We start from the raw sequence: 15,632 nt of genomic DNA, 5'->3' as shown, positions 1-15,632 counted from the left end.
CACACACACACACACACACACACACACACACACACACACACACACACACACACACACACACACACACACACACACACACACACACACACACACATCACTATTGTCTTGTGGTGTTTATGACCTTTCTCCACCACCGTAGTTATCCGCCATTTTAGTTTTGGTGAGGCCTCAGACGGGGAAATAGACGTAACATTTCAAATGTTTATTATTACAAGTGTTAAACTTCATATAGAGTCTGACGTTCTTAGATCCAATGTTTTCCTCTCAATAAAATGGATGGATTCCCTTTTAAAAAGGATGTTGGATCCTCTTGGAAGGCAAAGTTTAGCAGCACAAATGGATGTAGTTGACATTGAGGAATATGTACGCTGCTCAAATCTCTCAGTAAAGTTATTCATTGGATTATACCTTTTGTTTTGAACTTTATTACACCTTGGAGCGCTTTTTCCGGTCCATTTTTTTCCTGCTTTCCCTATCTGCGCCTAATGACTGAGCTACGTGACGTCATTTCTTGTGATGTCCCACGTGGCATTTCTTGTGGGACGGGATTCGTTCCCAGGGATTCGAATAAAGAACCAACTCTTTTTCTTTACTATAGTGGTCTCTATAACGGGTACCGGTTCTCAAAAAGGGATTCGAGTCCGAGGACTCGGTCCTTTTCTTATCGAACAACCGGGAAAATCGGTTTTTGAGTATCATCCCTAGGTACATTACATGGGACATGGAAGTGTCAAAGAGCTTGGTAGATGAGAATACATCTAAAGGTCAAATATAGTGTAGAAATGCACCCAATTGCAGGAAATGTAGTCTTCATTTTCTACATTTTCTTTCAGGGTTTGTGTGGCAGCACTTTCTGCTGATAAATATCTTTGTTTTTTTATCAAAGGGTGTTCACATCCCTGCAATTTGACAATGTCTTTAATTGAGTGTAGTGAGGTGTGTGTAAATGTATCTCCATGTCACTAACACCATACCTGCCTTCATAGTGTCAGTGTGTCACTATTTCATCTTGATCTTGTTCTTGATGGAGCCTGGTGTATAGCTTGCTTTTGTCTAACTCTGCTTTACTTATCCTTGCTTTTACACCGAGTTCTGGATTGAAAAGAGCACAGTTGGAATGTAGGTTGTTAGACAAAGTTCAAGTCATGAAGTAGAGGGCATGGGCATGGTTGTTGAGGGTATGAAGGTTTTGGACAATGTGGACAATGTCACATTGGCTGTTGTTATGCTGTTTGGACTTATGCCTGCCCTCAACCTTGGCTACACTTTTGAGCTCATCCAAAACATTTGCATGGAGCTGCTTTGATCATTAGTGAGGTCTTAGAACATGCTACTTGGAAGCTTCAACGTGTTGAGCTGGTGTAAAGATGGAAAAGCACAACTGTAGGACAACATTGCAAAATTATGTGTGTCCCAAAGTCACCAGCCTTGGCGTCACTATAGACAGCGATTTTAAATTTGACAAACAAGTCAATGGCGTTTTAAAATCGTGTTTTTATCGTCTTCGTCTTTTAGCAAAGGTAAAACCATTTTTATCTTTTAACCTTTTTGAACAAGTCGTGCATGCTTTTATTTCAAGTCGCCTGGACTACTGCAATGCACTTTATGCTGGCATTAGCCAAAAAGCTCTCTCCGGGTTGCAGTTAGTCCAGAACGCGGCAGCACGACTTTTAACAGAGCCAGGAAACGCCAGCATATAACCCCAATTCTTCGGAGTTTGCACTGGCTCCCTGTTCATTTTAGAATTGATTTTAAATCCTTGCTGTTTGTTTTTAAAGCTTTACATGGACTGGCACCTCAGTATATCTCGGACCTCATCCAAATTTACATTCCTGCGCGCGCTCTGAGATCCGAGAGCCAGCTCCAGCTCGTGGTGCCCAGGACGAGACTTAAAACCAGGGGAGACAGGGCCTTCTCTGTGGTCGGCCCTAAACTCTGGAACACTCTGCCCCTCCATGTTCAAACTGCTTCCACAGTGGAGTGTTTTAGGTCTCGTCTTAAGACCCACTTTTATTCCTTTGGCTTTTAACACTACGTGAGTTGTGTGGTCTTCTGTCCTCTGTTGTCCTGTGTGTTTTTTTTTTAATAAATTTGATGTCTATTTTACTGTTTTAATTGGTTTTACCCTTTAAAATCTTTTTTAATCATATTTATTTTTATATTGTCTCTGTATTGGTTTTCTATTCATTTATTCTTTGTTTTTATTCAGTTATTGGTATAGCATAATATTGTTTTTAATATTGTTTTTAACATGGCTGTGCAGCACTTTGGAAACATTCTTGTTGTGTAAATGTGCTATATAAATAAAGTGGATTGGATTGGATTGAACATACATTTTCATACATTGTATACATTGCATTGTCCTTTTGCAAACAACTCAATGTTCTAATAACTCCTTATATTACTCAAGCAGAAATGTGCAAAGAAACAATATACATTGTACAGTACTATCATAGGGTATTACACCTTTCATTAATCAGGTGACAATTGGCGAGGCTTCATTAAAGACTTGGCCTGAACTTTACTCTTAAAGGCCTACTGAAACCCACTACTACCGACCACGCAGTCTGATAGTTTATATATCAATGATGAAAATCTTAACATTGCAACACATGCCAATACGGCCGGGTTAACTTATAAAGTGCAATTTGAAATTTCCCGGGAAATATCCGTTGAAAACGTCTCGTATGATGACGTTTGCGCGTGACGTCACGAGGTCAAAGGAAGTATTCGGACCCAATGTGTCACCACACAAACTGCTCTGTTTTCATCGAACAATTCCACAGTATTCTGGACATCTGTGTTGGTGAATCTTTTGCAATTTGTTTAATGGACAATGGAGACTGCAAAAAAGGAAGTTGTAGGTGCGATCGGTGTATTAGAGACGGACTACAGCAACACCAACACCAGGAGGTTGTGTTGTGTTTGAGCTGGATAGCAGACGAGCTACCGTGAGTACAGCTTTGGCTTCCAAACATTTGATCGCTTGCCCGTACGTGCGTGTCGCTATGTGCATGTCACGTACGTAACTTTGGGGAAATATATGTTTCTTGCCGACTCTGATGGCGGCCGGGGTGTCGTCGAAAGCTACAATGCCCGTCGCCGCCGCTCCGTAGCTAAGTTAGCTTCAATGGCTCGTTAGCAACATCATTGTTAAGCTTCGCCAAGCTGGAAATTATTAACCATGTATTTACATGTTCATGGTTTAATAGTATTGTTGATCTTCTGTCTATCCTTCCAGTCAGGGTTTTTTTAAATTTTGTTTCTATCTGCATTGGAGCCTGACGCTATCACGTTAGCTCCGTAGCTAAAGTGCTTCAACGATGTATTGTCGTGGAGATAAAAGTCACTGTGAATGTCCATTTCGCGTTCTCGACTCTCATTTTCAAGAGGATATAGTATCCGAGGTGGTTTAAAATACAAATCCGTGATCCACAATAGAAAAAGGAGAGAGTGTGGAATCCAATGAGACCTTGTACCTAAGTTACGGTCAGAGCGAAAAAAAATATACTGCACTGCCTCTCTAGTCATTCACTCTAACGATCCTCATCCACAAATCTTTCATCCTCGCTCAAATTAATGGGGTAATCGTCGCTTTCTCGGTCCGAATCTCTCTCGCTCCATTGTAAACAACGGGGAATTGTGAGGAGTCCTACCTCTTGTGACGTCACGCTACTTCCGGTATAGGCAAGGCTTTTTTTAATCAGCGACCAAAAGTTGCGAACTTTATTGTCGTTTTTCTATACTAAATCCTTTCAGCAAAAATATGGCAATATCGCGAAATGATCAAGTATGACACATAGAATGGATCTGCTATTCCCGTTTAAATAAAAAAAATTCATTTCAGTAGGCCTTTAATCATTCATGAAACCTTTACAAAGAAAACTCTTATTTGTAAAAAGTAATGTCTCATTCCTTATTTTGAGTAAGCTTTAATTGTTATTATTTGTTACTGAAATTGTGTTTGCAATGATTTGGAGTAAGGTTTACTAAAGACAATTTCCAGTGTCAGTCTCTGAGGTACACGGTGCACTAAAGAGCCTGGACACAAGTAAAGCAGCAGGACCTGACCAAATTATACCTTTTCTCTTCAGATTGGCTGCACATTTTTTTGCTGAGCCTCTCTCATGTATTTTTCAATGAATGAATGAATGTATTTATTTGGGCAGACAGACATATATAGCAACACTTCATCACTCTTTGTAGTTTGACAGACATGCACCGAAAAGGGATACGGGAAAAAAGCAGGAATGCTTATCCATGTCCCGCCCCTAATTTACAATCAACTTATATGTTGGTGATATATGTTGGTTATATAGTCCAAGTTTCAACAGCAGATTTGATGGATACATGACAATTTCAGAACAAGTATAAGATATGATAATGACAAGTCAGTATACATACACCAATATGGATATAATAGCATTGAGTGACCATGATATTAGCTCCATCTTGCCTGGGTATCTTTTGTCTTCTGAACCCTTGTCTGGTGTGTTATGTCCCTTATTCCACAGTGACTTCTTTTGCACCTGTGTCCCACAGTTGAGATAGTCCAAACAACTAGACATGTTTTTGATAGTTTCCCAACAACACATTTTTTTTACCGCAAGGTTGAATACTCTTAGGCTAGAAGACAGATGAATTTCTCCGCTCACATTGTCCCACAGTTTCACCCCCGCTATAGATAACGTTTGAGCCTTGAATGTGGAATTTACTATGTTATGTTTGAATTTCAGAATTGTGGATCATCTCTGAGTGAAAACAGACTCTGTATATTTGCAGGTTGAGCCCTTTGTGTGGCCATAAACATAACTTGAAGGCTACTGTATTGGATTATATCATGTAGTTTAAGAAAATGACTCATTATGAACAGATCATTGGTATGAGCTCTATATGGGGCATAATGTACTGTGTATCATTCTAATTGTCTTTTTCTTTTCACTTTTTATGCCTTTTAACCTGAGTCTTACAAGTAAAAATCAGGAAATGGGCCTTTCTTCTTCCCCTGTTAAAAGGAGGTGAATCCACAAATATAAATAACTCGATTTCCAAATTGGGTTAATGTTGTAAGAATTAGTGAGAAGTGCTTTCTGATGACTTCACAGCCCTGAAACACTGCTCACATAAATCGTGATGTCTAATTATGCTGAATTAGCCAATAAAGTCATATTTGATATAACTTCAATTCCCAACCTTTTTGACACTTGGGCCCCATGTTCCCAGTACAAAGGGGCCCACTCAAATATGAACACTGAATGTGTAATCTTACACTTGATTGTTATGGTATTCAATGTGACCTACTTACAGTTGAACATGTGTAAACCTTGTCACATGATGTGAAACCACACTGCAAAAAGTCGGTGTTCAAAAACAAGAAAACAAATACAAAAATTAGGGGTATTTTACTTGAACTAAGGAAAATGATCTGCCAATAGAACAAATGGTAAATGGGTTATACTTGTATAGCGCTTTTCTACCTTTTGTAAGGAACTCAAAGCGCTTTGACACTATTTCCACATTCACTAATTCACACACACACACACACACACACACACACACACACACACACACACACACACACACACACACACACACACACACACACACACACACACACACACACACGCATACGCACACGCACACGCACACGCACACGCACACGCACACGCACACGCACACACACACACAGTTGTTATTGTTGATGAAAAGTAAGATGCAGGCTATGATTATTAGTGTCAATGTGGACTTCCTCACTGGTCAGACAACACAATGAAATGAAAATAATGTCAAAGAAGAGGGGAAGTGATGACTCCATGTTAGTTGGTAGAGTAAAAGACAAGCTGCAAAAAAAGAGGACTATGTCTAGAGTGTAGGCAGTGCTGTTAAGTTTCTCTGTGTGTGAATAAGTGGAAACTTTGAGGCATGATGCAGCTGACTTGTTGATCAACTAGTTTGAGAAGAATGTTTTTCTTTTCTTCATAAGTGGACTGTACTTTTCACTTTTGTAAATATTGACTTGTGTGTGAAGTCCTACTAATGGTGAACATCCAGTTGAAGAATTAGGCCATCAAGTTAAGCTCAATGGGTTGAAAAATGTGGATCAAGGATACTTGATTGAATTGATTTGACTTTTATATTTGAGATTGTCACCTTATTGTGGTTAAGAGCTACCAGCAGGAGCTTAGTCTTCAGGTGGCACACCCAAGCTGCACAGGTGTGACAAAGTACAATCCTCTTCTCCAGGATGGAGTTGGACTCACAGGGCCTGATTTATTCAAGGTTTGCGTGTACTAAAAGAGGTGCAAAGCTGATGGCACACGCAGAGCTGATCTACTAAACCTGTGCAAAGTGGATTGTGTCTCTTAAGTGAGCAGAATAAGGCGTGCAATCCGTCTCTGTCTTCATTAATATGCAAAATATATGCTGATCATTAAAACAGCCACAATACTGGGAGAAAATGCCAATGTAATGATTGATCACGCCCAATATGATTGATCAACACTCATGGCTGTGGTGCCAGCACTATTTAGCTTTTATTTAGTAAGTGTGCACACTGACACTTCCACGCACGGCTGCAGGATCACTGCTTGTGCTCCACACACACACATTTTACACATAGATAGATAATATCAGCAACATCATTTTATAACTGCTAAACCACTTAAGGGGCTAATTGAAACACATTTGATTGATGCGTTTTTGTGGACTTTATTAGTTTTTAATGTTCTTTTTTTTCAATATACAAAAGCAGTGAAGTTGTCACGTTGTGTAAATGGTAAATAAAAAGAGAATACAACAGATCATTTTCAACTTATATTCAATTGAATAGACTGCAAAGACAAGATACTAAACGTTCAAACTGGAAAACTTTATTTTTTGCAAATATTAGCTCACTTGGAATTTGATGCTTGCAACATGTTGTAAAAAAGCTGGCACAAGTGGCAAAAAAGAGTGAGAAAGTTGAGGAATGCTCATCAAAGACTTATTTGGAACATCCCACAGGTGAACAGGCTAATTGGGAACAGGTGGGTGCCATGATTGGCTATAAAAGCAGCTTCCATGAAATTCTCACTCATTCACAAACAAGGACGGGGCGAGGGTCACCACTTTGTCAACAAATGCCTGAGCAAATTGTTTAAGAACAACATTTCTCAACAAGGAATTTAGGGATTTCACCATCTACGCTCCGTAATATCATCAAAAGGTTCAGAGAATCTGGAGAAATCACTGCATGTAAGCGGCAAGGCTGAAAAACAACATTGAATCCCCATGACCTTCGATCCCTTAGGCAGTACTGCATTAAAAAGTGACATCAGTGTGTAAAGGATATCACCACATGGGCTCAGGAACACTTCAGAAAACCACTGTCAGTAACTACAGTTGGTCGCTACACCTGTAAGTGCAAGTTAAAACTCTACTATGCAAAGCAAAAGCCATTTATCAACAACACCCAGAAACGCCACCAGCTTCACTGGGCCCGAGCTCATCTAAGATGGACTGATACAAAGTCTGACGAGTCCACATTTCAAATTGTTTTTAGAAACTGTGGAGGTCGTGTCCTCCGGACCAAAGAGGAAAAGAACCATGCGGACTGTTCTATGGTCAAAGTGTAAAAGGCAGCATGTGTGATGGTATGGGGGTGTATTAGTGCCCAAGACATGGGTAACTTACACATCTGTGAAGGCGCCATTAATGCTGAAAGGTACATACAGGTTTTGGAGCAACATATGTTGCCATCCAAGCAACATTACCATGGACGCCCCTGCTTATTTCAGCAAGACAATGCCAAGCCACGTGTTACATCAACGTGGCTTCATAGTAAAAGAGTGCGGGTACTAGACTGGCCTACCTGTAGTCCAGACCTGTCTCCCATTGAAAATGTGTGGCGCATTATGAAGCCTAAAATACCACAACGGAGACCCCCGGACTGTTGAACAACTTAAGCTGTACATCAAGCAAAAATGGGAAATAATTCCACCTGAGAAGCTTAAAAAATGTGTCTCCTCAGTTCCCAAACGTTTACTGAGTGTTGTTAAAAGGAAAGGCCATGTAACACAGTGGTGAACATACCTTTTTTGCAATGTGTTGCTGCCATTAAATTTTAAGTTAATGATTATTTGCAAAAAATAAATAAATAATGTTTCTCAGTGTGAACATGAAATATCTTGTCTTTGCAGTCTATTCAATTGAATATAAGTTGAAAAGGATTCGTTGTATTCTCTTTTTATTTACCATATACACAACGTGACAACTTCACTGGTTTGGGGTTTTGGATATTAATTATGAAATGCTGTTCCTAGATTACATACATGCTAATAAAACAAACTCTGCAATGATGTATTTTACAGACAAAAAGTGACACAATTTATCCCATGCTTGTGCAACAGCACACATCTCATTGTGACAAATGTGAATGTTTGAAGGGGAACAAAATGTGATCTCTGAAAGGGTTACATGTCTCAAATTCTACACAGTAGGACACCCACCCAGACATACCACATACAGAATCACAATCAGAAATACTTTAATAATCCCCGAGGGGAAATACAGATTTTCAGCACAATCCCATTCAAGATCAGACAAACATTACAGGGAGACAGAACAGGATCAAACATTACAGGGAGACAGAACAGGATCACTGATGGGTCTGCCAACTTCCGGCGCCCCTTAAAAAAAAGGTGAGAAACAGGTAAACGCTGGGGTCGGGGTGGGGGGTGAGAAAAAAAAAATCAGTGTAAGCCTGGGCCCCTGGAGAGGGGGTCCAGACTGAGGCCAAGGGGAAAAAAAACTCATAGCCATAGCACACATAAACATGTGTGTAAGAGGGAAACGTCAAAGAACACAAAGGACAATAAAGACATTAAAAGAGCAGAGCTGATGCAACCAGCCACTTCTACACACAGCCGCAAAAGTAAAACAAACACAACAACAAAAAACAAACATATACACTCTGCGGTGTTCCACGCATCGTCTGCTGGGGTGGGCGGAGCATGGTCAGACACAGGAACAGACCCAACATAGCAACCAAGAGAGCCGACTCCACCCTCGGCCGCCCACTAACTCTCGGCCAGTGTCCAGTCTGAATGGATGAGCGAGGATACGTCCAAGGAGACCGAGGTGTCCGATACCTGCTCATTCAGCCAAGACACTGTGAAGCTTGTAAAGCTCCGCAGTCCTGTCTCTTCATCCACATCTCCTATAGTCCCTCCAAACTCTGCAGTCCTGTCTCTTCATCCACATCTCCTCCAGTCTCTCCAAACTCTGCAGTCCTGTCTCTTCATCCACATCTCCTCCAGTCTCTCCAAACTCTGCAGTCCTGTCTCTTCATCCACATCTCCTCCAGTCTCTCCAAACTCTGCAGTCCTGTCTCTTCATCCACATTTTCTACCGCTTGTCCCTTTTGGGGTCGCGGGGTGTGCTGGAGCCTATCTCAGCTGCATTCAGGCGGAAGACGGGGTACACCCTGGACAAGTCGCCACCTCATCGCAGGGCCAACACAGATAGACAGACAACATTCACACTCACACGGCCTTGACAAGCAATATTAAATAAATGATAAATAACTATGATATAAATAAATGTAACAATGTTATATAGCAAAGTAAAAGTTGTGTTTCTTATCTAAGTAAATGTAAGTCCTTACTACTCACCTATGTGGATAAGTGTGTTCACTTTTGACAGCTACCACAAAATAAAAGTAAAAACATAATAAAAATGATTTATTTATCATAAGAAAGCATCTTTATCTTTCATGACGGTCGCTGCGTTTAGAAACAAGCATGCAGTCAATGTTTGGCTTCACCGTGTCTAATTTCACTTTCGCTTTCTTTGATATTGTGCCAGCAGAAGCGTCTGCCTCACACGTTCAGCACTTTGGCCACAGCCAGTCAATGGCATGAATGCTTTCTGCTGACTTTTTACTCAGGATGAAACTTCCTGATGCAACCCTGGCCGGGAATCCAAGCCATGCGAGGCAGAAGCGTGTCCCGTTACGCCACCAGGGACGCCTCACGCTTGGGAGACATCATGGAAGTGAAAGTTAAGAGGTGAAATAAAAAGAAAACTTGATGTCTATCAATCATTATTTGTATTGATGCTTTCTTGAGAGGACTACAATACCATCACTGATTGGATGTCATTACTTTCAATCTCACCTTCATTCCTCTTTCTTTCTTTTCTTTCTAACTTGACACACCTTTTGTTTGTCAAGTCAGGTGATTTCCCAGAAAAGCATTTACCTGACGTGGCCACAAGAGGCGCTCTCTAGTGAGTCCAGGAGAAGACTTCTTGTTAGTTGACTGCTTCCACTTTTCTCCTCACAATAGCGTTTGGTCTTCCCTAGTAACAGTGACGCAGCAGAATGCCGACTCCTCATTGGCTCAGGTGGAGCATTATTAAAAGAGCCTCGACATTTCCTGCTTCATTTGTCCTGTTTGCGAGTCAAGCGAGTGTTCGTCACTTTTGTCTTTCTCTGCGGGATTAAAAGTGACAAACATCTTTTTGTTTCGTGCTGACATCATGAACTTCTTTTTATTCTTTCTTCTGGTCGTGCAAATGCACAGCGTGACGCCTGGTAAGTCATTTTTATAACTTTATAAATGATTATTCATCAATCCTTCACTTATTTGACTTCTGAGAGTTTCTATTACTTATGCATTATATTCATTCTCATATTATTCAAGCCCTTTATTACTTCATCTTGGTTCTTTTTAAACATATTTTATTGTTTACCTTTTTCTTTATCACTCAACAAAATATACAAAGTGTTCCAAGAAAGTTCCAGAAGCAGAGAAATCCGTTATTTGTTTTGGCTTCAGTTGTTCTTATTGAAAGACTTATTTTTCCAAGGCTTGTAAGAAGGAACACTGACTTCCTGAAGCCTTCAACCACGGAAGTGTCAGAGAGTAAACAAGTGTAGTAACATCATCCCACCACAAGGTGTCAGTAAGAGTCCACATCAAATGGGCAGAACAGCTTGTGTTCATATTCAGCCTCCATTGGAGAAAATATAAGTTTATTTTGAAAAAGTCCAATAATAAAATATATTATTCATGTGTTGTACTTGTCATAGAACACCATGTGAGTCTTGACTGTGATATCTAGCAGTGTTTCATGTTGACTTTAAGACCCCACTGAAGACTGAATGAGCTCAAATATTCACAGTGCAAGATTGTTGAACATGAAACTAAATAATCAAAAGTCATCTTGTTGTTGTGTTCTTCTTTCAGTGATTCACACGCTGCAGTATTTCCACACTGCATCCTCTCAAGTTCAAGACTTCCCAGAGTATGTGAGTGTTGGTTATGTTGATGGAGTTGAGATTAGTTACTATGACAACAACATCAGGAAAGCAGAATCCAAACAGGACTGGATGAACAAAATCACAGCAGAGGATCCAAACTACTGGCAGATGGTAACAGAGATCAGTGTTGGTTGTGAGTTTAGTGACAAAAACAACCTTGAAGTCATAAGAAATGTTTCAACCAAACTGGAGGTTTGTTTATGTTGAACTTTCTACTACTTAAATATATTTGATGTACTCTTTTTATACTGTAGTAAAACACACATTACTGCACTGATATACCTTGTCTCTGTCCATCCCATAATAACCTACACAAATACTGTGTGTGTGTGTGTGTGTGTGTGTGTGTGTGTATGTGTGTGTGTGTGTGTGTGTGTGTGTGTGTGTGTGTGTGTGTGTGTGTGTGTGTGTGTGTGTGTGTGTGTGTGTCACTCTGCTTTACAACACTTTGTGTGTCTCAGGTGTTCACATTTACCAGAGGATGTCAGGATGTGAATGGAATGATGAGACTGATGAGGTTAAAGGTTGGTATCAGGAAGGTTATGATGGAGAAGATTTCCTATCATTGGACATGAAGACATGGACATATACTGCAGCAAAACCACAAGCTTTCCCTGACAAACTCAAGTGGGACCAGAACATACCTAGACTAGACTACGATAAGTATTATTACACTGAGCGTTGTCCTTCTTACTTGAAGAAGCATGTGAAGAATGGGAAGAAGGTCCTAATGAGAACAGGTAGAAGCACACCTTGTACTTTCACCTTTTAACATGTTACCACTCCCCCTATAGGAACATTACTGACATTACACTCTTCATACTCTTTTCTCTTCCTCTCACCTTCTCTCCATCTTTACCTCCATCCACCTCTCCTCTTCATCTTTACCTCCATCCACACCTTCTCTCCATCTTTACCTCCATCCACACCTTCTCTCCATCTTTACCTCCATCCACACCTTCTCTCCATCTCTACCTCCATAAACACATTCTCTCCATCTTTACCTCCATCCACACCTTCTCTCCATCTTTACCTCCATCCACACCTTCTCTCCATCTTTACCTCCATAAACACCTTCTCTCCATCTTTACCTCCATCCACACCTTCTCTCCATCTTTACCTCCATCCACACCTTCTCTCCCTCTTTACCTCCATCCACACCTTCCCTCCATCCACCTCTCCTCTTCATCTTTACCTCCATCCACACCTTCTCTCCATCTTTACCTCCATCCACACCTTCTCTCCATCTTTACCTCCATCCACACCTTCTCTCCATCTCTACCTCCATAAACACATTCTCTCCATCTTTACCTCCATCCACACCTCTCCATCTTTACCTCCATCCACACCTTCTCTCCATCTTTACCTCCATAAACACCTTCTCTCCATCTTTACCTCCATCCACACCTTCTCTCCATCTTTACCTCCATCCACACCTTCTCTCCATCTTTACCTCCATCCACACCTTCTCTCCATCTTTACCTCCATCCACACCTTCTCCCCACGTTGTCTTCTGTTCACACGTGACATCACTTCCTGTGCAGAGCTTCCAGAGGTGTTCCTCCTCCAGAAGACGCCGTCCTCTCCGGTCACCTGCATGGCGACAGGTTTCTACCCCGACCTAGCCGACCTGTTTTGGAGGAAAGACGGCGAGCAGATGTTCGAGGACGTGGAGCACAGAGAGCTGCTCCCCAACCACGACGGAACCTTCCAGATGTCGGTGGAGCTGAAAGTGGAGGTGACGGCCGAGGTGGAGGGCAAGTACGAATGTGTGTTCCAGCTGTCTGGCGTCAAGGAGGACCTGGTCACCAAGCTGGAGAGAAGAAGCATCCCGAGCAACACAAGCCATGAAGGTGAGAAAGACACATTTAGTTGGAGATGTTTCCCATCACAAGTCCACCTGTCACCATTATTGATCCATGTCACCATGACAACGCTTGACGTCTGCATGCAAAGTAGTCATGAAGGTTTCCTCTTCATGCTTTGTCACTCCACTTGTGCTTTTTTGCTCTCCACAGACAACTGGAGCGTCGCCCTCGCTGCCACGGCGGCGGTCGTCGCTGTGGCGGCCGTCCTGGCGGCCATCATCATCGTCATGGTCAGGCGTCACAGAAACAGACAAGGTGAGGGACACCAATGTCCTCTGTCTTTTTCTTCTTCTTCTTCTTCTTTTTCTTCTTCTTCTTCCTGGTCCAGGCCGTGAGTTGATGCTTTCATCCGGGCTGCATGTTTTAGTTGCCTTCCAGCCAAACACTCAAAGATCCACAGAGACAGAGCGCACATTCTCACATAGAAACACGTGAGGAAAAAGTCCATTTCACCTTGTTTCCCTTTCATTTCAGCCCAGTACGATCCAGCTCGTAAGTAAAACATCTTTTCTTTGAGCCGCAAGAAACAAAGCCGTGGTGAAGCGTCACTCACATGGAGGTCTGATGTGGAAGTTTAGCCTGAAAATCCCAACTTGAGCTGACTCCTTCACAATAAAAGACCCTCCTGGGGCATATCTGACTTTTGACATGAGTCCTCATGATGAGGATCAACCAAATGAGACCTCAAGTGTGCTGACTCATCAAGAAGGTATTCTAGTCAGGAAGTAGAAGAGCAGCACTCTGCTTCTTCATGTTTCCAAGTCACACCTCAAAGATCTGATGTGAGTGACGAGGCACCTTCTGGATGTTCTTCCTTCACCGTTTGCGTTTGTCCCGCAGCTCGCCACGGCGGCGTGGAGCTCTCCGAGAAGGTGGCGGCAGAAGGCGAAGGCTGAGTAAGTCTGCACCTCCAAATGTTCTTGTGTGAAGATGATGTTCAACTTGCTTCTGTTGGGAATGTGCTGAGTCATCTTCTTCCTCCAGGATGCTTTGTGCACTGGAACACAGAGAGATGTCTCCATCATGGAGATGTGCTTTGTTCTTCATCCCACTGCTCCTCACGCTATTCTTCTTTGCCCGTTAAAATACTTTGAACATCAAACGTTGGTGGCTATAAAATCATTCATGTTTCATGGCCTTGACATCATGACGAGGATTTCTTATTTCTTTGAATGGCCGCTGCTTATGATCAATATCACATTGTGTCACATCTCTGTCAATAAATCCCTTTGTTCTCCACTCGCCTCACTCTGCTTTCTTGGGGACCAGGAAGGGTCTCGCTCATAACAATGGTAGAAATGGTCATTTTTATTTATGTTGTATTTTTTCATTCAACACTTAAATCCCTAGATCAATTTCAGGTTTATATGTCCATATCAAAGTAAGTTTTTTTCATGTTTTATGCCCTTTTTGGTATGGCAAAACCACTAAATAATATTTTTTACTAAACGTAATTGCAATCTTAAATATGTCAATAATTCATAACATCATTGATTTTAATTTATTATTTTTTGAGTAATGACAATTAAAAAATGTCCCACTGAAATTAATGGGTTCCAAAAGGGCCCCACCCATAAAAATATTTAAAATGTATTTATTTGTTTACTTTCAACACTTAAGTCTATGGATAAACTTCAATCAATCAATCAATCAATGTTTATTTATATAGCCCTAAATCACAAGTGTCTCAAAGGGCTGCACAAGCCACAACGACATCCTCGGTACAGAGCCCACATACGGGCAAGGAAAAACTCACCTCAGTGGGACGTCGGTGTGAATGACTATGAGAAACCTTGGAGAGGACCGCATATGTGGGTAACCCCCCCCCCCCCTTTAGGGGAGACCGAAAGCAATGGATGTCGAGTGGGTCTAACATAATATTGTGAAAGTCCAGTCCATAGTGGATCCAACACATCAGCGAGAGTCCAGTCCATAGTGGGGCCAGCAGGAAACCGTCCCGAGCGGAGACGGGTCAGCAGCGCAGAGATGTCCCCAACTGATGCACAGGCTAGCGGTCCACCCCGTGTCCCGACTCTGGACAGCCAGCACTTCATCCATGGCCAGCGGACCTGTGCAACTCCCCCTCCCAAGAGAGAGGGGAGAAGAGGAGAGAAGAAAAGAAACGGCAGATTAACTGGTCTAAAAAGGGGGGTCTATTTAAAGGCTAGAGTATACAAATGAGTTTTAAGATGGGACTTAAATGCTTCTACTGAGGTAACATCTTTAACTGTTACCGGGAGGGCATTCCATAGTACTGGAGCCCGAATAGAAAACGCTCTATAGCCCGCAGACTTTTTTTTGGCTCTGGGAATCACTAATAAGACGGAGTTCTTTGAACGCAGATTTCTTGTCGGGACATATGGTACAATACAATCGGCGAGATAGGCTGGAGCTAAACCGTATAGTATTCTATACGTAAGTACTAAAACCTTAAAGTCGCATCTTAAGTGCACAGGAAGCCA

General features: G+C 41.7%; 1 protein-coding gene across 1 annotated transcript; it reads left to right on the top strand.

The window, feature by feature from the left end:
• The first annotated feature begins 10,422 nt into the window (after positions 1–10,422).
• Positions 10,423–14,066, top strand: LOC133664267 (major histocompatibility complex class I-related gene protein-like). The gene is made up of 7 exons (XM_062068780.1): positions 10,423–10,573; positions 11,229–11,435; positions 11,764–12,042; positions 12,847–13,425; positions 13,645–13,662; positions 13,790–13,879; positions 14,011–14,066. The coding sequence occupies exons 1-7, from the start codon at positions 10,519–10,521 to the stop codon at positions 14,064–14,066; spliced, it is 1,284 nt and encodes a 427-aa protein (XP_061924764.1). The 5' UTR covers positions 10,423–10,518.
• Positions 14,067–15,632: the final 1,566 nt, after the last annotated feature.

The sequence above is a fragment of the Entelurus aequoreus genome, linkage group LG14 (genome assembly GCF_033978785.1).
Source record: "Entelurus aequoreus isolate RoL-2023_Sb linkage group LG14, RoL_Eaeq_v1.1, whole genome shotgun sequence".
Classification (NCBI taxonomy): domain Eukaryota; kingdom Metazoa; phylum Chordata; class Actinopteri; order Syngnathiformes; family Syngnathidae; genus Entelurus; species Entelurus aequoreus.
This window is presented reverse-complemented; position numbering and strand designations above follow the sequence as displayed.